Source organism: Trichomonascus vanleenenianus (genome assembly GCF_965637985.1).
Source record: "Trichomonascus vanleenenianus strain CLIB 3782 genome assembly, contig: TRVA0_005S, whole genome shotgun sequence".
NCBI lineage: Eukaryota > Fungi > Ascomycota > Dipodascomycetes > Dipodascales > Trichomonascaceae > Blastobotrys > Blastobotrys vanleenenianus.
Window position 1 is genome coordinate 404099 of NW_027481882.1, and position 22195 is coordinate 426293.

General features: G+C 53.9%; 8 protein-coding genes across 8 annotated transcripts; 2 read left to right on the forward strand and 6 right to left on the reverse strand.

The window, feature by feature from the left end:
• Positions 1-445: 445 nt before the first annotated feature.
• On the reverse strand, positions 446-612 carry TRVA0_005S03862 (uncharacterized protein; the record flags this gene model as incomplete). Its single annotated transcript, XM_076682971.1, has 2 exons — positions 446-534; positions 582-612. 2 exons carry the CDS (start codon positions 610-612, stop codon positions 446-448), a joined length of 120 nt encoding a protein of 39 aa, XP_076542946.1.
• A 2585-nt stretch (positions 613-3197) lies between these two features.
• CIR2 (electron-transferring-flavoprotein dehydrogenase) lies at positions 3198-5063 on the forward strand (the record flags this gene model as incomplete). Its single annotated transcript, XM_076682972.1, has 1 exon — positions 3198-5063. The coding sequence occupies one exon, from the start codon at positions 3198-3200 to the stop codon at positions 5061-5063; it is 1866 nt and encodes a 621-aa protein (XP_076542947.1).
• A 451-nt stretch (positions 5064-5514) lies between these two features.
• Positions 5515-9158, reverse strand: CDC24 (Rho family guanine nucleotide exchange factor CDC24; the record flags this gene model as incomplete). Its single annotated transcript, XM_076682973.1, has 2 exons — positions 5515-7470; positions 7935-9158. The coding sequence occupies 2 exons, from the start codon at positions 9156-9158 to the stop codon at positions 5515-5517; spliced, it is 3180 nt and encodes a 1059-aa protein (XP_076542948.1).
• Positions 9159-11393: 2235 nt separating this feature from the next.
• On the reverse strand, positions 11394-12563 carry ERV46 (retrograde cargo receptor ERV46; the record flags this gene model as incomplete). Its single annotated transcript, XM_076682974.1, has 1 exon — positions 11394-12563. One exon carries the CDS (start codon positions 12561-12563, stop codon positions 11394-11396), a length of 1170 nt encoding a protein of 389 aa, XP_076542949.1.
• Positions 12564-13482: 919 nt separating this feature from the next.
• GAL3 (protein Gal3p) lies at positions 13483-15027 on the forward strand (the record flags this gene model as incomplete). The annotated part of the gene is made up of 1 exon (XM_076682975.1): positions 13483-15027. The coding sequence occupies one exon, from the start codon at positions 13483-13485 to the stop codon at positions 15025-15027; it is 1545 nt and encodes a 514-aa protein (XP_076542950.1).
• Positions 15028-15253: 226 nt separating this feature from the next.
• On the reverse strand, positions 15254-16252 carry TRVA0_005S03972 (aldo/keto reductase family protein; the record flags this gene model as incomplete). Its single annotated transcript, XM_076682976.1, has 1 exon — positions 15254-16252. One exon carries the CDS (start codon positions 16250-16252, stop codon positions 15254-15256), a length of 999 nt encoding a protein of 332 aa, XP_076542951.1.
• Positions 16253-17505: 1253 nt separating this feature from the next.
• TRVA0_005S03994 (uncharacterized protein) lies at positions 17506-18318 on the reverse strand (the record flags this gene model as incomplete). The annotated part of the gene is made up of 1 exon (XM_076682977.1): positions 17506-18318. The coding sequence occupies one exon, from the start codon at positions 18316-18318 to the stop codon at positions 17506-17508; it is 813 nt and encodes a 270-aa protein (XP_076542952.1).
• Positions 18319-18829: 511 nt separating this feature from the next.
• TRVA0_005S04016 (uncharacterized protein) lies at positions 18830-21868 on the reverse strand (the record flags this gene model as incomplete). Its single annotated transcript, XM_076682978.1, has 1 exon — positions 18830-21868. The coding sequence occupies one exon, from the start codon at positions 21866-21868 to the stop codon at positions 18830-18832; it is 3039 nt and encodes a 1012-aa protein (XP_076542953.1).
• Between the last annotated feature and the right edge of the window lie 327 nt (positions 21869-22195).

Here is a 22195-nt window from a genome sequence, read left to right on the forward strand (position 1 = left end):
GAAAAAAAATGGGCTAAGAGCTCTTTGATGGCTGCCGATAGTGAAGAAACCTTCCCAGCGAGCGAGGAGTATTTATGTATAGTTGAGGCTGGTCTAACGCTGCCAAAATAAAGCTCCTGATCTACTCTTTGGGTTTGCACAACTTGAAACAAGCAGACATGCACATACTTGGCCAAAAGCACACTGACAACGTGCGTAATGCAGCGACAAGCATTGACTTCAGGGGCTAAAAAGAGATTCTTCGACTCGGACTTTTAATTTTTCAACACCATCCCGAAAGCTATTATATTTACTACTAGCTATTATGTCTGTAATGTGGTCATATAATATCTCACTGGTTCATGCTTATGTTAAGACTCAGTATATATTAGTATAGGATACTGTAGCTACGCTTGCTGTTGTACCAGGCTACGCCTTACAATATATGCATATGTAGATGCACTAGCTATCGCTTACCACGTAAGGCCTCGTTAGACCGCTGGTCGCGGACCCACGACTTGAGGAAGTTATGGTACCCGGGCAACTGGCGGATCACTGGCCGCATTAGTACACGCTGCGCAATTTCTCATGGTAAGGCTTACGTTGGTCTCCTTTGAACGCGGAGCTGCTCATTAAGATCTCAGGATTAGGTCTCGTCTTGGACTGGTTCGCCTCAGACATTGTCCTCACCAATGGTTAGCCTTGAAAGGGGAATTTATGGTTGTTTTTATACACACATTTTTGGAGGCGTTTGTTCAATATTTCTCATCCATCGGGTTGGATTCGACAGATCTCCTATAGATTGTGGGGAAAAGCTTCCTAGGCTGAAGAATTTCTAATGCGCTACGAGATAATCGGAGAAAACGAGCTCAATTTTACAGATGAATTCTACAGATTGTGGGGAAGAGCACCCTGAGAAATTTCGGATTCACACTACGTGATGATTGAAACAAAGCTTTTAGGATATATACATGGTACAATGGTCAACTCATAAGGAGGAGCTGGCTAAAGGGACGGGGCTGGTTCAGAGCGTTGGTTGATGGGTTGAATTTTTCAGGGTGTTCAGCCTACCGACTTGAGTATGACGAGCCCCTCGAAGACGCCATAGAGGAAGATATGGACGAAAGAGATGTAGAGCTGCCCCTGCCGCTGGTGGAATACGAGTTCGTGCTGCTCACAGAGTACTGTCGCTGGTGTCCCATAGGCTGTCCGGTCCGCGCTGTGCCGTAAATGCGCTTCAATTGATCATTGCGATCCAGGCACTCGAAGCCTCCAACCTGTACACGTGGTTTCCCCATGCTTCCCCTTATCTGCGGCCAATTGGCTTTTTGCTAACGGACACGAAGGAGGATGGTCTATCCAATTCACTTATATGTCGTTTCTCGCGAGGCAGGAGATGAGATGGAAAAACGCTCTTTTGAATATGCAAACTCCTCAATTCTCAAAATTTTCACCCCTTACCCTTGATCTGGAAATTGATCTGTGCTGCATGTTAATCCCGGCACTCGTATGGGATATGCAAGTTCAACGCCCAGTAATCGATCGATCGCCCCAGCCCTCGACAAATCCAACGTCGTGGTACGGCTAACCCTTGAGCACCAGTCACCCCCAATGTACTACATTCCATTAAACCTATATTTTTGCAGAAGTTACCATCGGTGACACGACTGCTCCCCTCCACAAAGCGGAGTCGCTCTATATATCCCCTTCTAGTAATATAATGGGGGGAGGGAATAGTCCCTACAAGCCCCCCCCCCCCCCCTTCCCCCCCCAGGGGCTCCGCTGCGTGGAGATCATAGTTGCGATGGATCAATTGGTTCTAAGGAAGAACTCCGCGAAGCGGAGCTGCGGGATCTCGAGGGCTGGCCCTCGAATACATTGTACTACTAGCAATAGCCCCCTGGGGGCTCCGCGAAGCGGAGGTAATTGTTGCGATGGATCAATTGGCTCTAAGGGAGGACTCCGCAAAGCCGAGCTACGAGAGCTTGAGGGGTGGCCCTCAAATAGCAATTCTTCCCCGTAGTGGCGAAGGAGTACGTTTTAGCTGTAGGCTATCCTGTCGAGGCGGAACACTGGTGGAGAGAGGCGGGCGCGTTTCGCGAAGCAGGGTGAGGAGCTGAACGCGGAGAAGGGGAGGGCCGGGCAGAACCAGCTCAATTGCACACTATCGTCGAGCGAGTCGTCGACGTCGGTCGGAGTTTCCAGCCACTGCGTGCTTGTGTGGACGTGTCTCGCCGGGCTCACTGGCTCAAAGCACCCTGTCAATTCTCTAACAGCGTAGAAGTACTCGTCTACCCGGGTGCGTGGTAGCTTGAGCCGTTTCTTGGTCGCTGGCCATGGCTCTATCTCAATTGCGCTGTTTCTGGGTTCACCGCGCCTGATGAACCCTTCAAACAGGTCGTCTTGTCGAAACACCCCGCGCTTTTCTGTAGCTCGCGGCAGTGTGTATTCAAAAACGGTACTCTCATCATTTACGACTGACTCTGCCAGCTCTTCTTCAAAGAACCCGCCAAAACAATCCGACTCATTCATCTCACATCACGGTCATTCTACGTGGAAATCTATGGCCTATCACTATTCGAATGAGGCACACCAAATGTTCCACACTATCATAATTCAAATGAGGTACTCAATGCTTTGCACTCGGTCGATCACTGTTCAAATGAGGCACTTTCACATTCTACAGTCTATCACTTTTCCAATAAGGCACACGGAATACGGCTATACACTCTACAGTCCATCATTATTCAAACAAACCAATGCATTATATTCTATGGTCTATCATTATTCAAAAGACGCACTTCTACATTCTATAGCTTATCACAAATGAGGCGCCTTTACACTCTTTGATTTATCTCAAATGGCGAACACTCCATGGTCAATCACTCTTTAAATTAAGAATGCTCCACAATTTATCGTCAATAGCTGTTTAAAAGTACCATGGCTCCACAATTTAACGTCCTAGTGACGTACCAATACTGTGAAGTACGACGATTGCTAGTGGAGATGCGGGTTGTGTAATGCCCCTGCTGTCATTGGCTGGCGGGTGAGGAATTGACTCACACGGCTGGACGACCCATTCCGCACTCGTTTTGCCGACATTTCTCCGTCCCTGACTCCACACCCACCGAAACCCGCGGGACCGAACGCTCGGCAATATATATACCGGAGATCTCTCCCTTCTGATTTCTCCAGTCCGGCAGAATTTAAACCTACAAATGTCACAACTCCGTCCAATTGTGTCGCGGCAGGTTCGCGCCGCGCTGAAGCGTTCGGCAAGACCGGCGACCCTGTATACGGCTGTAACCAGTACCAGATCACAGCGACTGCCACGACGACAGCTGACCAGCCAGCCGAGCATCGTCGTGGGGCGACGTGGTTACGCAACCCAGTCGAGCGTGCCACCTAAAGAGCTTGATCCAGCGCTGACCGAGCCCAGGGAGGCCGACGACGGCGTAGACGTCTGCATTGTCGGAGGAGGACCGGCCGGCCTGGCAGCAGCCATCCGACTCAAGCAGCTCGATCTCGAGAAGGGATCCGGCGAGCTAAGGGTAGTGGTGCTCGAAAAGGCACCAGATATGGGCTCGCATACCTTGTCAGGAGCAGTCCTCGAGCCAAGAGCCCTCGACGAGCTGCTTCCAGACTGGCGCGACAGCCCGCCTTCTCCATTGACGCCGGTCACCAAGAGCGCCATGAAGTTCCTTACCGCAAAGCATGCAATCCCGCTGCCCGAGCCGCCGCAGATGCACAACAAGGGCAATTACATTGTGTCGCTGAACCAGGTCGTCAAGTGGCTCAGCGAGAAGGCCGAGGAGCTCGGTGTCGAAGTTTATCCCGGGTTCTCCGTCTCCGAAGTCGTCTACAATGAAGACGGCAGTGTCAAGGGCATTGCGACCAACGATATGGGCGTTTCCCGGTCTTATCAGCCGAAGGAGACGTTTGAGCGTGGTATGGAATTCCACGCCAAGGTGACGCTGTTCGCCGAAGGATGCCACGGCTCGCTGACCAAGCAGCTCATTAAGCGGTTCGAGCTGCGCAAGGATAGCGATCCCCAGACCTACGGCATTGGCCTCAAGGAGGTGTGGGAGGTTCCCAAAGAGCAGTGGAATGAGGGCTACGTCGGACACACCATGGGCTGGCCACTCTCCAAGGACGTCTACGGCGGCTCCTTCCAGTACCACTTTGGCGACGGCCTGGTCACGGTGGGCCTCGTGGTGGGGCTCGACTACGCTAACCCTTATATCTCGCCCTACCAGGAATTCCAGCGCATGAAGCATCACCCGTACTTCGCCAACGTCCTCAAAGGTGGTAAGTGCATCTCGTACGGCGCTCGAGCGCTCAACGAGGGCGGCTTCCAGTCTATCCCCAAGCTGACCTTTCCCGGCGGAGCCCTCATCGGGTGCACTGCCGGCTTCCTCAACGTGCCCAAGATCAAGGGCACCCACACGGCCATGAAGTCGGGCATGCTGGCCGCCGAAGCGGCGTTCGACGCCGTCTCCTGTGAGGACGGCTCCAAGACCATCGCGGACTACCAGACCAAGATCGAGGACTCGTGGGTGTGGAAGGAGCTACACGAAGTCCGCAACGTGCGCCCGTCCTTCCACAACCCGCTCAAGCTCTACGGCGGCCTTGTCTACTCGGGCCTCGACACGCTCATCCTCAAGGGCAAGGCGCCTTGGACCTTCCACCACCCGGAGACCGACGCCCAGGCCACCAAGCCGGCCGACCAGTTCACCCCCATTGAGTACCCCAAGCCGGATGGCGTGCTCTCATTCGACCTGCTGACTTCCGTCTCGCGAACCGGCACCAACCACGACGAGGACGAGCCCGTCCACCTGCAGGTCGCCGACTGGCAGAAGCACGCCGAGAAGGCCTACCCGGTCTACAAGGGCGTTGAGCAGCGGTTCTGCCCGGCCGGCGTCTACGAGTACCTCCCTGATGACACCCAGCCTAACGGCGTCCGATTCCAAATCAACGCCCAAAACTGCATCCACTGCAAGACCTGCGACATCAAGGATCCCACTCAGGACATCAATTGGTCCGTGCCTCAGGGCGGCGACGGGCCAAAGTACTACATGACTTAACCCTTTCATAATTTGTATATTTATCACCGCCCCAAAGAATGCTCCGCTTCAATTGACTTAGGGGGCTGGCCCCCAAACCCCCGTACGCTTCGCGGGGATCTTGTAGAGATCAATGACCCTTCACTAAGCGGTGCCATACCAGCTGGCGCATTCGAGCCTTCGAGCCTTCGAGCCTTCGAGCTCCCGTAGCTCCGCTTCGCGGAGAGAGAGGCTTCTGTTATAGCGTGACAGATTTCCCAACAGCATTACAAATCATTTGTAACAAGCTGTTGGCAACAGCGTTACAAATTTGTTGCAAAATATTCGGCGGTACTTCACGATTAATTGATATATACCTCCGCGTAGCGGAGCCCCAAGGAGGGGGGACCAGTCCCCCCATGAGTGCTAACAGTAGCGTGTTGGTACTGGTAGAGTAGGTGCATGTTCATAAACGGCATAAATAGATACAATTTTAGGATACCCAAATGGTGAGAGTATTGTTCTCGGGGCGGGGCTCGAGAGCCATCTGAATGTCTTCGTCCGAATTGATGCTGACAAAGTCGTCGTCCTCGTCCTTGTACTTGATGCGGATGGGGCTGGGCGTCTGCTTGCCGCAGAGGCGGATCTTACGCTCAATGCGCTCAAGCAGCTGCGCGTACTGGATCTGGTCCGACACGATGATGAGGAACGTATCCTCATGAAGGTGGAGCTTGACCTTGAGCTGCGGCGACTTGGGCGTGGGCGTCTTGTACCCGCTAGTTGGCGTAGTTGGCGCCGTCGACCGGGTGGCCACCGACGCGGATGAATCTTGGGACGATGAGGATAGATATTCGCGCGGCGCCATCGAAGAGTAGGCGCCCTCGGACTTGATGCGCGACGCCTTGCTAGGCGCCAGGCCATTGGGCATCGGCGGCAGCGGCGGCACGTCGCTGTACCCGCGGGCTGACGAAGGCGGGTACGGATTGGTGAAGTTGGGCGTGCTCGCCGAGCGCGAGCGGCTCGGGTGCGGCAGGTTCGGGGCGTCTCGCGACCCTTCGGTGATCTTGAATGCATGCAGGTCCTCGGACATAGCGCCAATGCTACTGGTAGTAGAGGCTGGCTGGTACGGGAACGGGTAGGAAGAGGAAGCGGTCGATGAGGTGGACATGGTTCGCGGCCCTCCGGGCGTCGTGCCACTGCTCGCGTCGGAAATGGGCGAGAACATGGCGCCACCGTTAGTGTCGCCGCCGGCGAGCTGCTCGCGCGACATGTTGAACTCGGAAGCGGCGTACTCGTCATCGGACCCTTCGTCGTAGGTGGTGCTGTTGAGTAGGACGGGGTCCTCGAGCTGGCTCTGGTAGAACTCCTCGGCCGACTCCTGGTAGCGGGCGACCATGCGGCGGATGGTCTGCTCCCACTGGGTCAGGGCCTCCTCGTGTCTAAATCTAATATCAAAGAAACCCGTATCGCTGGCGTCGTCCTTGCCCCACGAGATATGCAGGAAGTAGCCGTCTTTCTTGGAGACGGACACGTTGGTGATGTAGGCCATGTAGATGCGGCCTTTGAGGACGAGTGACACGTGCTTGTCGCGCTTCTCCTTCTTTTTGGTCAGATTCATGCCCTTCTTCGATTGGTTGGCCTCCTTGCAGCAGAGAATGATGTTCTCAAACAGGTAGAGGTGGTACTCGCGCTCAAAGCCCGTCTTGACGACGGGAAAGACGCCCTCATGCAGTAGCTCGCCAAAGTCGGCCAGGTTGTGCCCTCGCCAGTCGCGGAGGCGCTCCTGCAGTTCGCGCAGCACCTGCTCGTTCTCAACCTGGCGCTGCGACTCGTTGACGTTGTTAGTAATGCGCTTGGCCGACTCGAGGCCGTCGAGCAGCTCCTGGTAGTAAGGCCACTCCTCGGGGGTAAACTTTGAGAGCTCCTTGAGCAGCAGGGGGTACTTGCAGATGCGCTGGATAGGCTTGATGAGGATAGCTGGCAACTCGTAACTCGGCTCAATGAGGTGGGAAAATGCCTGGAGCTTGGGGATCTCCTGCATGGCAATGTCGCACGCGTTCTGCTGGTTGAGCGAGTACCCTTTATACACTTCAAAGCCGTCCTCCATGTTTTCAAACAGCAGGCCGTACCGCTGTTCTTCGGGCGGTAGAGTGGCGTTGAACTCGACTCCGACCAGGAACCGGCGTTGGAAGTCTACGAGGGTCGACAGGTTAGGGAAGAGGGCGTGGATGGTGTCTACGGGGAGCACTCCCGACTGCTGGAGCTCGTTCTGGTAGTTGAGGAGCACCTCGAGGTCCTGGACGAACTTGCGTTCTGTGACGAGTATTTCCTGGACGACCTTGTCGCGTTTATCTTTGGGTTCCGGGGAATCTTCGGCTGGTAAAAGCATGGGCGGCAAGAGATTGCGCGATTCCAGCGTGTCGATAAGCTTTTGCACCGTTCGAATTACCTGTCTTGTTAGTTTATTATTCCACCAATACCAACGGTATCGCCACTCGATATCCCCAATTGATGATTCGATACTCAATCAGTTTGATACCTTAACTGGTACTAATGATATCGATAACTCAATCTATACCGGTTGATAGTATCGATAAACTCAATCTATACCAATTGATACTGTCGATAATCAATCTATCGGATATTCACATACCAATAAATTAATCATCACATACCAATAATAGCGATGAATCAATCTATCAGACACATGAGAATATCCGTAATTGAGATGCCAATGATACAAGAGTATCAACAAAATCAATCAGTTGATATCGTAAAGATGCCAATTGAGAATATCAATAAATCAATCAGCTGATATCAGGTGATATCGAAAAATACCAATTAATAACATCAGTTGATACCGAAAATTACCAGTCATTCCACCAGTTAATAAACAATAATGGGGAAACATACCTTGAGTAAATCCGAAGTGTTGTCGGAAAAAACGTTAGAAATGGTGAACAAGTCCTCGTCATTATAGTCCAACTCGGCCTTGCAGCCCTGGACAAAGTCGTACACGGCGCGCTTCGACGCTTTAACGTCGTCGGGCAATGCGTCCTTGAGCGGTGTTCGCGGCTCCAGAATGTTAAACAGCGCACACAGCGAGCTGCCCAGGCGGAAGAACCGCCATATAAATGTCACCGGGTCGATTCGAGGTACCAACAACGCGTCTCGGGCGGCCGGCGTCTGCACGACCGATACGGAGCTCTGCGAGGACATCGAATTGCGCATACTAACTGGCGCGTAGCACGAGTCGGCAAACAGCTGCAGACACGGGATCGTCTCGACGCGCTCCTTGAGGTGCACACATATCTGGTAGAGCGAAGTCGAGCTTGACGCTGGCTTATTGGATACGAGTGAGGGTGCCGAGAGCGGCGCTGGCGGCGCCACAGAGCTCCCCGGCGGCAGCGGTGTTGTCGACGTCAGTGAAGTGGTCGACGACAGCACGCTCCCCATGGGCGCGGTGGAGCTCGAAGTACTAGCAACGGTCGTCATCGTGCTGTGCAAGCTGATGGAGCTCAGCGACGGGAAGCTGGCGGCTATAGGCGACGAGGCGGCGGAGGAAGAAGACACGAGCGACGAAGTCGACAGGCTGACCAGCGCGGGTAGAGGCTTGTTCTTCTTCTCCTCGGTGATGGTCGTCTGGCTGGTACTGCTGCCCTGGCGACGGTGGTAAAACCCTGGTTGAGGTGGTTCCAGCTCTGGCGAGGCGAAAAGATGTCCTCCACTGGTGTTGAGCGGCGGTAGGGACGGGGGCGCGTCGAAGTTGCGGCGGAGTGGTGGTGGTTGGGTTGCGCTGGGGTAGGGAGCGGTTCCAATCCAAGGGGAGGCGGTTTTCGGTGCTGCGCTAGGGGGGTTGGTGTATGAAGACGCGGTAGAACCACTTCCTCCTGCTGCAGCTGCTGTGGCCGCCGTAGGGGCTGCTGCCGAAGGGGTTGCCGCACGGTTACCGTTTTGGGAAGAGCCCGCGGCGTACCCACCGGAGCTAGGCCCGATGGCGCCCGCGCCGAAGTGCTTGGGCGGTGGCAGCGGCTTGTTGAGGCTCGGGGCAGTCGGGAAGACAAGCAGGTCGCTGGTCGACGTGTTGGTCGAGTGTCCCAGCCGGCCATTACTGCTGCTTGCATTGCTGGCCATCATTTTTTGGCACTTTCGTTTAGTGGTCTTTCGACAGGGGGGCTCGGGTTATCGGATCTGTGATACCGGCACCCGACACTGAACCACCACTGATCCACTGAGCCACAGAACCGTCTGGGTTAACCAGTTGAACCAGGCTTAACAGTATGGTCAACTACCAGTACCGTAGTAGTACTACAGTAGCAGCAGCCTTGGTTCCACCAATAGTCGGTAGAGAATGGAGCGCCTGTACCAGCCAAGGTTCAAGACTGTGTCGACTAAGCGAGTTCGCCGGGGTACAGGGTTAAGCTTAACTAGACACTCGGCTCAAACGGTGCCGGTTTGGGTGGATATTCTCGAGACACAACCAGTTAACTAAACCGCGATTAGTTATACGGGTATTTCGTCTTCTACTTTTGCACTTCCAATAGTTTTGCAGTTGTAGCAGCAGGTTCGGTTGTAGGTTTAGCCCAAGCACAAGTAAAATGCCAATAGTCTGTGATCTCAACCACAGTTATCCTGTGAGTCCAGGGATACTTGGAAAACAATGATACTGTGTTCCAGGATACTTGGAGTGAAAACAGGAGGTGGTTCCCTAATGTATCGTATAAGGTTCGTCTCGGTAAAACAGGAATGAACACTCAAAGCACTCTAGGCACTTGACGGGGCCAAAATTTCACGTAGACTGGTATTAGCCCGCACAGGAATGGCTGTGACAGGTCAGTATACGTGCCTAGCTAGAACACTCTGATTGGAAAAAAACCACCCTGGTGATATTTCGAGAATAAATGATTCTTTCCGCTATTAAAGAGTGTTGTTCGAGGTCGGTTTAAGCGATAATGGTGATTCTATGAATAGTGAAAACGAAAAAGGGCAAACTCGACGTAGTGACGTTCCACACATTTGCCGAATGGGATTCCGAATGGGCTTCCAACTAAATGTAGTGCTGCCAGCATACATAGACAATACATGGTAACTGAGGCATGTACGTAGTCCGCACTGGGTAGCGCCGGTTGGCATTCCCTGTCTGCAGGTGGAAACGGGGGTGTGCCTTCTACAACCGGTAAATGCAGGAATATCTCTACAGATGGTTTGTGAGAGATTCTGCACAACGCCATCAGGCACGTCCTGCACGCTCCACACGTGAACCCCAAGCAAGATCCAGCGCTCCGCAGGCGTTGCCCCTTGAGAGTTGTACTCCAGGCATAATACGCGCCCATGGGATGTGGGAGAGAGAACCGATGATGACGGGGCCTCCTGGCTTACTCTTATGGCAGCCTCCTGTGGTAACCAAAGTTGGAGATAAATTGACACAAAGGTGCAACATTGAAACGAGGGGTAAAACGCGTATGCAGTTTAATTTTTTAGTACTGTATTTCTGCCCCTTATGCTACAACTTTGCGGTACCGTATACGTGTGTACCTATGGGTGGGTCATTGTCTCTAAAGCCGTTGCAGTGATCGCCCACCGTTGAGATTTGGCAAGATCGTGACAGATGGACTGTTGCTACTCCGTTGACTACTACAGTAGAGAACCACTTTAGTACATTTGCCCCATTGGGTAATACCAATAAGGTAATACATGTACGGAGTAAGCATTTTTAGATGATGTGCCGTTTAGAGGGCGTGATAAGCAGGGGCTTCATAGATCGCCGAAGGCCGTGCACACTTCCTCACATGCTAGATGTCGTATCATACCGTAATGGATGTGGAGTACATGTACATCTTAAATTACTTGTAGTAATAATGTATCATAATACTTTAGAATGATATTAGTACATGTATTGTATATCGTAACATTCTGTACATCGTGTATGGCAACATATGCCTTGTTACGAAAACTTGGTTACAGGTTGGGAGTTCGTAACGGGTGTAACGAAAGGGTTGTTACGTTGTAACCAACGAGTGATCACTGAAGATACGACGGGGGTCTGGGGGCCAGATCTCTCTCCCTTTTAATATAACGCAACGGTCTGCAATGGAATACGTATTTTTTTTTTTGCAATACTCTGTTTTAATAGAATGGATTACGGCAATACTCGGTACTAGATTGCTATATGCAATATTCTGCAATGGAATTCATTATCGCAGTTCTCTGTAATTACACATATCGCCACACTCTGCAAAAAGAGTACGGTTCATTTATCGCAATTTTCCTGTAATGTTAGTACGCTATCCTCCGTCCTATTGTAATGGTAGATTCTTCGCAACGCTATACTGTACATTTAACGCAATACTGAGCTGGTGTAATAGTGGTATGTTAGAGGTTCTTCTTTCGTCGCAGGGCCTTGTCAGCCTCCCAGACGCCCTTATCGACAATGGCGCCGACGGTAATAACGCCGCCGACAATGGCACACACGCCGGTCAAAAACGCGCCAAAGCTGCGCGACCGCTGCTCACGGTTGATGACCTTCATGGGCGAAATGTCGTAGCTGAAAAACACCCCCGGGATCCCACCGCGGCGGTGCATCGTGTTCGGATGGTCCTCGTCTCTTCCGCCGACAATTGACCGCTCGTGCGACGTGACGCTGTACTGGTTCGTCTCGACCACCTCACCACTCAATCGCTCGAACCGCGTCGCCACGACCTTGATAAAGTAGTGGTAGTTAAACAGCTTCTCCTCAGCCACCTTCAGCGTGCTGTCGAGCGGGTTCTGGATCGCCTGTCCCTCGACTTCGGGCCCAAACGACAGGTGATTGATAACATGACTCAGCCGGAAGGGCATATCCTCCTTGGAAAAGAGCGACAGGTCGTGCGAATGCTGATTTGCTCTCGTGAACGACGCTCCCGGCGCAAAGTGGAAGTTGCCCTCGACCTTGTTGACGCTGACGTGCCCGGCAATGTTGCACCCCTCGTTCTTCACCTCGTGCAGCTTGAGGTTATAATGCTCCTTCTCGCACTGCTCAATGCCCGACCCGTCGTGGAACGCCCACCCAATCTCGCGGTATGCCCGCTTGACCTCCTCGCACGTATTGCAGCACTCGCCCTCGGGCTTGGCGCCGTAGCACGACCCGCAGTAGTTCGGGTCTCGCGTCTTTTCCTCCGCCTCCTCGTGCTGGCGCGCCATGAGCTCCAGCGCGCTGCTCGAGATGGCGTTGCCCTGCGCGTCGAGCCGCGTCTTGACAATGCCGTGTTCAATCTCCTCCTGGACCTCACCCGCCGCGTCCATGATGTCCATGCTCACCAGGTCGCATGGCATGTTCGGGAACGTGATGTCCAGGTTGATGCTCAGCCTCTCACTCCGCGCCTTATCGACAATGAGCTCGGGTCGGTACACGACCGCCCTGTAATCAAGAAACTCCGAAATCGTCAGCCATGCAATCACAACTAAAGACACAATCGTCACCAGCCCACCAGAGGCCGTGCGAATACGCGCGTCCTCCACCGTCTTGGAGAACGCATCAAACGACAACAGCCGCCTATTCAGCATTCGACAGATCTCTTTTATCAAGTTACTCCCGCTGTGACGTGTCTCTCACTACTACTGTACTACACTCCCTGGTACGGCTGACCCCAGCGTGGGGCGCGCTCCCACCCCCGTCCTCTCAGCGGAGCGGAGCCACGGAGGTCTGGGGGCTGGCCCCCCAATTGCTCAGAGCAGCAGTGTATTCGAGGGCCTGCTCTCGAGCTCCAGTAGTTGGGGGGCTCTGCCCCCAATCCCCCGTTGTATCTTGGGGTGATGACGTCTTAGTCTCAACCTAACAGCCCCTTTCGTTACACCCTGTTACGGAACTCACAACCTGTAACAACGCGTAACAAAACATTCGGCCACAACTCTCCGCGTAGCGCAGCCACGGGAGGGGAGGGGAGGGGTTGGTGTTGCACCCGTTACAAACTCTCCCAATCTGTAACAAAAAATAACGCGCAACAAAAACATCCCGCGTCACGAAGCGGAGCCAGGGTTGGGGGGACTGCCCCCTTCCCCATTGACGGCTTCAAACGGTTTTAATTGACTTGGGCTGCTGTGAGACTGCCGCAATGTCGCTTTGGCGGACTCATATGTACGGCGGTGCTCTTATATACGCTTTAAGGGGTGTCTGATGGGCTGATCTGTACGGCAAACGGCCAATGCTGGGGCCCTCTTGTATTGAAGGCTTATAAAGATGGCGCCTAGTGCTCAAGATGGCGGCCTGGAAAAATACTGTAGTATTACGTTAGACAGCGTAGTCAACCTACGTACTGGTCAACGCTTCACGTACGGCGATGCGGACATTTAGCCGGAGAAATTCAATGCCGGTACCCCCGGAGGGGGGGTTGGGTGGAGGCGGTGGGGTGAGTTTTTCCGGTGGGGGTATAAAGGCGGGGCCCGAGCCTTGGCGACATGCCAACCAGACGAAACGAAAGAAGAAATGGCGTCAGAATTGCCGGTCGTTCACCAGAACAAGCTGTCCGAAATCTATGCGGACGCGGGGGCTCAGGCACCACGGTACAGGGGTCTGCTGGAGCGGTTCGCCGAGGTCTATGGTGCGGAGAGCTCGTCCCCAGATTTGATTGTGCGGTCTCCTGGACGGGTCAACATCATTGGCGACCACATTGACTACGCGCTGTTTGACGTGCTGCCAATGGCGGTCGAGTCGGATATGATCATGGTGGCTTCGCTGACCAATGAGCTCAAGGTCGAAGTGGCCAACACGAACTCCGGGGAGTTCCCGAGCGGCGAGTATGCCATTGCGGCGGATGGGTCGCCCGTGGCCATTGACGCTACCAAGTCGGACTGGATCAACTATTTCAAGTGCGGGCATGTTGTCGGTAGTGCGTTCCTCAAGTCGAAGGGCCTACCAGTGACCAAGGGCATCAAGGTGCTCATTGACGGCAACGTGCCGACAGGGAGTGGCTTGTCGTCCTCGGCGGCGTTTGTCGTGTGCTCGACGCTTGTTACGCTGCTGGCCAATGGCTACAAGAGCATCACCAAGAAGCAGCTGACGGAGCTGTCGATCAAGTGCGAACAGCTGGTGGGCGTCAACTCAGGCGGCATGGACCAGAGCGCCAGCGTGTTTGGCCTCAAGGGCCACGCGCTGTTCGTGTCGTTCCTGCCTGAGCTGCGGGTAAAGCCGTTTGCATTCCCCGACGTTTCCCCGAAGCTCAACTTTGTTGTCGCCAACTCGCTCATCACCTCCAACAAGCACGAGACGGGGCCCGTCAACTACAACCTGCGGGTCGTCGAGGTGACGCTGGGTGCTCTGCTCATGGCCAAGAAGCTGGGCCTGACCATCAGGCCCGACGGTAACCTGGCGGCGGGTACTTTCCGGGGCGTGCTCGATGCCTACTTCGCCGACGACGCTAAGCCTTATGGCACCGACCTCGAGGCCGACCGATCCAAGCTCGACCGGATGCTGGCGCTCGTCAAGGATATCTTCAAGCACTGGGACGAAGGATACACGACGGAGGAGATTGCCGCCGAGCTTGGTGAGACGCCAGAGAGCCTCACCCATAAGTACATGACGGCCTACCCGGTGCGGTACGAGACATTGCAACTGTACAGGCGAGCGTACCACGTCTACGCTGAGTCCAAGCGTGTGCTCGACTTCCTGGCGCTGCTTGAGTCGCCGCCGGCCCAGTCCGCCGACCTGTTTGCCGGCCTTGGCCAGCTCATGAATGAGAGCCACTCCTCGGCGCAGAAGCTGTTCAACAACTCCAACAAGGAGCTCGACGACATCTGCGCCATTGCGCTGGCCCATGGCGCCGCTGGCTCGCGAGTAACTGGCGCCGGCTGGGGTGGGTCGTCGGTGCACCTCGTGCCGGCCGACAAGACCCAGGCGGTCATTGAGGCCCTCACCGAGCAGTACTACAAGAAGCGGTTCCACGGCATCACACAGGAGCAGATCAACGATGCGCTGCTCGTTTCCGAACCAGGCTCCGGTACCACCATCATCGACAACCTTTCCCTTGACTAGAGTGTCTAGAACATTTATATGAACATTTGGCCTTTTTCATTCCTCCATAGTAGTAATTGGGGGAGCGACCCCCCCCCCCCCTGGAGTTCTGCTCCACGGAGAACTCGTAGTGACCAATTGTTCCCTTCGCGAAGCGGAGCTACGGGGGCTTGGGGGGCTGGCCCCCAAGTCAGTCGAAGCAAGCAGGTGTATTAGCGGAGAAGTTAGTATATTAAATAGTAGTGGTTTACTGGTAGAGGAAGGCGTCGTGATGTGTGGAGTATCGATGGCCGGCAGTTTGGAACTCCTTCATAAAGTTGTCGATCTCGGCTACGTCGGAGGAGGTCATTGGAATGCGCTTGGTGTTGGAGATGGCTCGGTCGGCCTTAGTGGTGCCTGGGATTGGAATGACAACTGGGAAGCCTGGAGAGGAGGACTTCTGTCGGATATACTCGAGCGCGACATTGGCCGGAGTGGAGTCGTGCTTGTCGGCAAGCTTCTGGAGCAGCTCGACGATCTTCCAGTTCTTCTCGAGGTTCTCCTCGGTGTACCGGTCGGTCATAAGACTGAAGTTCGAACCCTCAACGTCGGACCGCTTCTTGATCTGACCGCTTAGATAACCTCGCCCCAATGGAGAGTAGGCAATGATGGGAATCTTTAGCTCCTCGCAGGTCTTCATAAGGCCATTGGTGACCGCCTCCTGCTCCCACACCGAGAACTCGATTTCCACGGCAGACACGGGGAAGATCTCGTTGACTTTCTTCAAAGTGACAGGCTTGACCTCAGACAGACACAGGGCGCCTACCTTGCCGGCCTTGATGTAGTCGGCAATGGCGTTGATCGACTCCTCGGCGGGCACCTTAGGGTCGAGCCGGGCGAGGCAGAACATGTCCAGCTTCTTCTTGCCCGCAAGGTGCTTCAGCGTCGTGTCAATTGACTTCTGGATACACTCCTTGCTGCCATCCGGCAGCCACACTTTGGTGTCGACGCCGCCTTTGATGGAGAGGACGATCTTATCGGCGTCCTCGGGGTACGTATCGAAGTACTTAGCAATGAGTTTCAAGTTGGACTCTGGGTCTGGTCGGCCGTAGAACTCGCCACCGTTCCAGAAAGTCGCGCCGGCCTCAACGGCAGCCTTCATCGCCTTGATCGCGTCCTCATCGGACGGCTTGACCTCTGGGATCGAGGTGAAGTTCATGAGACCGAATCCGGTCGCGCCAACGTTCTTTCCGAGGATCTCAGGCATTTTTCACAATTCTTTACTCTGTGGGATTGATTGTTTTTTTGTTAGCTACTGAGTGTGATTGAATGGTGTTGTCGAAGGATCAACGTGTCCTTTTTATACGGGGCTCGCTTTTCCGGCGAATTCTCACCGGTCCGTCCTAACGGTGGTGTCGCGGACTCAGGAACATCACAGTGTGGAGTTAAATGCGATCTCCGTCGGTCGGACGACCGTCGAGGGCTTTCTCCGTTTTCCGATGCGGCTTCAACAGGAGCCCATCGCATGAGTTTCGTATTTGCCTCCACAGAGCAAGCACTAACGCGGAGATCGATTGACGTAGAGCATATTCATGTTATATTTCCGATGCGGCGGAAATAATCGAGAAGTGGCAACGGAGTGTCAATAAAGGACTGGAGAAATTGAATCTAGGCCGTGTTATACAAATCACTCAACGGCTGGCACTAGGCTACTGTAGTCGTTACTATTATTAATCGGGTTGTTTTTACTGGTACACTACAATGGCTCCGATTACCTGATAGTACCGCCACAATGGCCTTGACTACTTGATAGTACCAGCACAGTGGCTATAACTACTACTTGTACCGACACAATGGCCGTAACTACTTGATGGTAGAATGGCTGCGATTACCTGGTATTACTTGATAGTACCATATACCGGGACAGTTGAAGTTGATAATCCGCATTTGGGGATACTGGTGTATTTTGCGATTGGAATGGATCTCAAGAGCTATGCCAGTGTATGGACATCAATTGGCTTTTTAGCTGTTGGCGAATGTATTCCCTAGCATTAGAGGCAAAAAAATTTAGAACGAACTACCCATATGTACGGTATTAGTACTGGTACCCATACTACAACAAATATCCTGCCCATGTTCTGGTACCGGTAGTTACGTACATTGCCCCAGCGTACATTTAGATCTGCAGTTCGTACCCTTAATGCATGAATAATCTGATTAAACAATAATGATTAGAGTCTGCACAGGGCTAGGTGATGCCGCAAAGCAATACGGTTGTATATGAATGGTAGCATCAAATAGACGACCAAATTAAACCAGTTACCAGTACACTGTAACGTTGGAAAAGGTCATTACGGATAATCTATAATTGAATAGGTAATTATTTTGGAATGTAAGCAATTGGTATGTTTAGAAATACTACCCACTGAGTACGGTATTCTATTACCAATTGCTAAATCTAACGTATAGTTAGGATAAGAGAAAATTCATTACTTCGTAAACACATAATCGTTTTAACCTTTAAATCCATGAAATTAAAAAGGCAAGTAACACCGCTCCACAGCTGTATTGCAAAGCATCAGCGCCTCCCTCGGCACTGGCACCAGTAGACATCCCCAGCACTCCACGAGGCCCCCTACCAGAACTGATGCTTCCTACAGCCGTTACCAAAGTGCTGGCCTGCGGTGCTGCTGGCTCATTGGGTGCTTGAGTGGCGCCGGCTGCTTCCGCATTAGTTGTTGCGGCTACTCCACCGTAACCAGGCTTTGACGGGTCCCACTGGCCGTTGTTTCCCGCCCACTCCTGAGCAGTCGTACTATACACATTGCCAAAGTCAGAGCCTGCGCCATTAAATGTGCTTGGTGCCGCAGCCCACCATACTACTATTGCCGTTGCCGTCGTAGTAGCCACGGACGGGCATGGAACAGTAGTAATTACAGTGCTCAGGACCTTTGTGCTGGTTGGCTCCTCTTCGCAGGAGCATGGTGAAGTCTCGACCTGGCTTGGGGTCTGTTTCGGCACCGACGCGGTGGTTCGCTCGGGCTCGGTACCGTTGATTACCAGCTGGACGGTGTAGACGTACTCCTCAGGATATTTGCCGTTGACAAAGGTGCGCTTGCTCGCAGGGAGGTTCTTGAAGTAGCTGTAGCTGTGCTGGGCGTCACAGGAGCACTTGTAGCCGCTCTGGCACAGGCAGTTGACCGTCGTGTTCTTCGTGTCGCTGGCGGCCAATTGCGCGAGATACTCGTACAAGTACACGCCGGGACCGCTGTCGTCTGCGTACCAGCCCGGCCATAGCGAGTTGACGTCGCTGGCGCTCAGCTCGAACGGCATGATCCCGTCGGGCGACTTGCCGCCGGCGACATACAGCTCAGTCGAGCCGCCCGTGTACACTTTCGCCGCAGCCCTAGAACAACCTATGCTGGCGAGGACTATCCAAGTATACAGTCGCATTTCAATTGAGCTTCAGCTGGCTTCAACGGGGGAAGGGAAACAGACCAGAGAAACCCCGACCAGCACCCCTTATATATATGGGCCATACCCGATCCGGCGGCCTTACAACGCTTGTCTCAGCAGTCTTGGCCTTGTGAGAGCTTTAGGAAGCATTGCTTCGATGCGAATCTGGCTTTATTATTCCAAGAAACAGATTGGGGTTGAAACACATTGGGGCTGATGGTCGGCGTATCTGGAAAATCAAATGGCTGGGCGGCATGTATACCCGACCCTTGCGTAGAGAGGACTATCAATTATGCACGGGGCCTGCTTTGGAATATGCGATGTAGGTTAGGTCGATACCATATGTAATAATAAATAAATAATGTTAACTACCGTAGGCGGGGTTACACTACCAACCGGTCCACCGCGGAGCAATGTCGTCGACCATAGGGGAGTTTCGCAGGCGCGCCTTGACGACGAGGCCCACGTTATCCTTGACGGTGTCGAACCGTACGTCGTCGCCCGCCAGGGCGACCTGGAAGTCGTTCTGATCGAGCGGCAGACCCATGAGTTTGATCGTCGTCTGGTACAACCGCTGGATCGGTACGTAGCCCTCAGCGTCCACCATGGTCTCCGACTTGCACGCGAGCTCCGCCGACTGGCGGATAGCCTCGCGGGGCATCATGCGCATCATGGGGCTGTTGTTAGCGATCGGGGCCGTCTGGGGGCTGTTCACCAGTGACGGTTGCTGCGGCGAGGACCAGATCTTGCTCATGGCAGCGGCGCCTGCTCCGCCGGGCGGACTGGCCAGGGGGCCCCATCCGTCGAGGAACCCGTTACGCATGGGCCTCGAGGAGGGCGTATGCATAACCGCTGCAGGTACAATGGCATCATCGTCGTCATCGGCAAGCAACGCTGTAGACCCGAGTATGCGGTTCAACTCATCGACGGGCGTGTCTTCCATATCATTCGTAACATTGCAGGGTCGTTGGATCGGCATTGGTGGGTGTGCTGGCTGTGGTGGCTGTTGGATATTGAAGTGTGGGGGTAGCTGTGGCTGCTGCTGTTGCGAGAATTGAGGTGATGGTAGGAAGCCCCAGACCGAGTGGGCATGGGGAGGCGTTGTGGTAGTAGGAGCGATATACTGGTTCGTAGTTTGTAAAGGCCGTTGCTGTGGAGAATTCATCATATGCGGCGGTGGAGGTGGTGGTGGGTGAGTAGACTGGTATTGCAGCGGCATTGGAACGTGTGGAGGCGCTGATGGATGGCTGTTTTGCCGCGGAGGAATTGGCTGATGAACTTGTTGAACTTGTTGAACTTGTGGCATCTGTTGTTGGACTTGTGGAATAACTTGCTGAGACTGTTGAAGCGGAAGTGATGGTGGAGGTTGCTGCTGTTGGCCCTTAAGAGCAGCCAACAGCTCTCGTCGTTGCTGTCGCTCCTGGTCTTCATGGTCACGTCGCAGCTTTTCTTCCTTCTCTTCAACCTCCCGCTTCCTAGCATGCTCTTGCTCTTCCTTCTGACGCTTCAACTCCAGCTCCCGCTGTTCCTTCTCCCGTTTGCGCTGGGCCTCCTGCTCCTCCCTCTCGCGCTTCTTACGCTCCTTCTCCGCCTCCCGCTTGCGCTCCTCTTCGAGTCTGCGCTTCTTTTCTTCCTCAATTGCCTTGCGCTCTGCCTCCTTCTTGGCCTTGAGCTCCTGGCGGCGCTTCTTGGCCTCCTCCGCCTTGCGCTGTTGCTCGGCCTTGGCCGCCTCTTCCTGCTGCTTCTTGAGCGCTTCCTTGCGAGCCTTCTCTTCCTCCTTGGCCAGCTTCTGCTGGCGCTTTTTATCCTTTTTCTTTTCCTTTTCCCGCAGCTTCTTGGCCTCTCGTTCCTTGGCCATCCGGTCCTCCTCTTCGAGCTCCTCCAACAGCTTCTTCTGCCGCTCCTCGGCTACGCGTTCGCGATAAGCCGCCAGAACTCGCTGTTCGAACATGCGCGCGGCAAACACCTGCAACATGCGCCGTCCGTCCTGGTAGCGCTTATCCGTATCCTGATGCAGACCTTGATGGTGGTATTCCTGATCGTACTCGTCCTCCTCGTCTTCGTCTTCTTCCTCTTCGTCATCGTCGTACTCCTCTTCATCATACTCATCATCTTCGTCGTCATAGTCTTCATCGTACTCCTCTTCCTCATTACTATCGTACTCCTCCTCTTCTACCTCTTCCTCTTCCTCTTCTTCTTCCTCGTGATGGTGGTGCTGGTGATGGTGATGGTGGTGGTGGTGGTCGTCGTATTCCGCATTGACAGTGCCGTGCTTAACTGGATCATACTCGGCTGCCTCTGCCAGAGCGACTTCTTCGCGAGCCATTCGTCGCTCTGCCAGTTGCTCCATCATGTTGATAAACTCGCGGCCATCGTTCTTCAACAGATCATCAGCCACCGTGAGGATTCCACCCTGGATCGTCAGGCTGCTGCCGAAATTGAACAGATCCTGACCGTCGTGGTTTCCATTCCTCAGCTGAGCGGGGTGAGGAGGAGGCGGTGGGGGCGGAGGTGGTGGAGGTGGTGGAGGGGGCGGAGGCGGTGGCGGTGGAGGAGCAGGTAGGCTCTCTTGTCCATCATCATGAATCTCCTCCGTGATCTCCTCGATGCGACTATGAGACGGAGCGTGTATATCGTAGCCATCCCTAGCATCCAGTTTGGACAAATCCGAGTTGACATTGTCAAGATCAACGTAATACGAGTCGTAGAGCGCCTCGAGCTCCTGCTCAATAGCCAGCCGCTTCTTACCACACACAGAGCACGAGCACGAGTGCCGCTGCTGCTCCTTGATCTTCTGCAGGACCGTATCCTTCTCGATCTTGACCAGGTCACGCCGCTCGTCCTCGGTGAGGCTCAGCCAGAACTGCTTGATGCGCTGGCGCTCCTCACTGGTCGAGGTGTCCCAGATGCGGTCCTCATCGTTCTTCTTCTTCTTCCCGCCATGGGGGGTCTTGTGACCGCCTTCGACGACGGCAGCGGCCTTGGAAGCGGCAGAAACAATCGACTGAGGCGAGTTGAAGTCTATATTGTTGATGGTTATGCCGTTGCCGTCGGCATGGACGTGGATGGTGTCGTTGCCCACTGGCCCATGGGGGTACCGCCCCGGCGCTGGTGATTTGTACTCGAAATCAATGTTATCGCCGGCGACGAACTGGATGTCGTTGTCGGAGTTATCATCCTCGCCATCATCTGCATATCCAAACGCCGCGGAGGCGCCCGAGCTGGCCTTCTTCTTCTTCTTCTTCTTTTTCTTGCTAGCCTTGGGTGGCACGGTTATCACCTTGGTGCCATCTCGCGAGTATATCGCCTTGGCGCCTGGAGCTATTGGTTTTGTGAACGCCGGCTCCGCAGAGGCTATCGTCTCCTTCATCTTCAAGCTCGACGAACTCATCCCCGTCTGCTTCTGGTCGTCGTCTGCTTCCGGCATCACACACTCGCACGAAGTTAATTTTCAGAAGTCCACACTCAGCCGGCCTCCCTCCCAATGTCCCACCGTTCTCCGGTCCTCACGACTCAACATTATGCGGACTTGTACACTACCCCTGGGGTTGTTACTCGTTATAATATAGGTATTTGCAGGAAATTGATCTCGATATGAGGATTAAAGCGATTGGACTGAATTTTGAAGAAATATGTTGCATGGGGGTTAATTGTTTAGTTTGGATGCGTTACCGGAATACACTACAGGATAGTGCGGATGTGCTTCAGTTCTTCAGTATCGACACGGGTAGTTGTTACTTTGTAGATACAACGG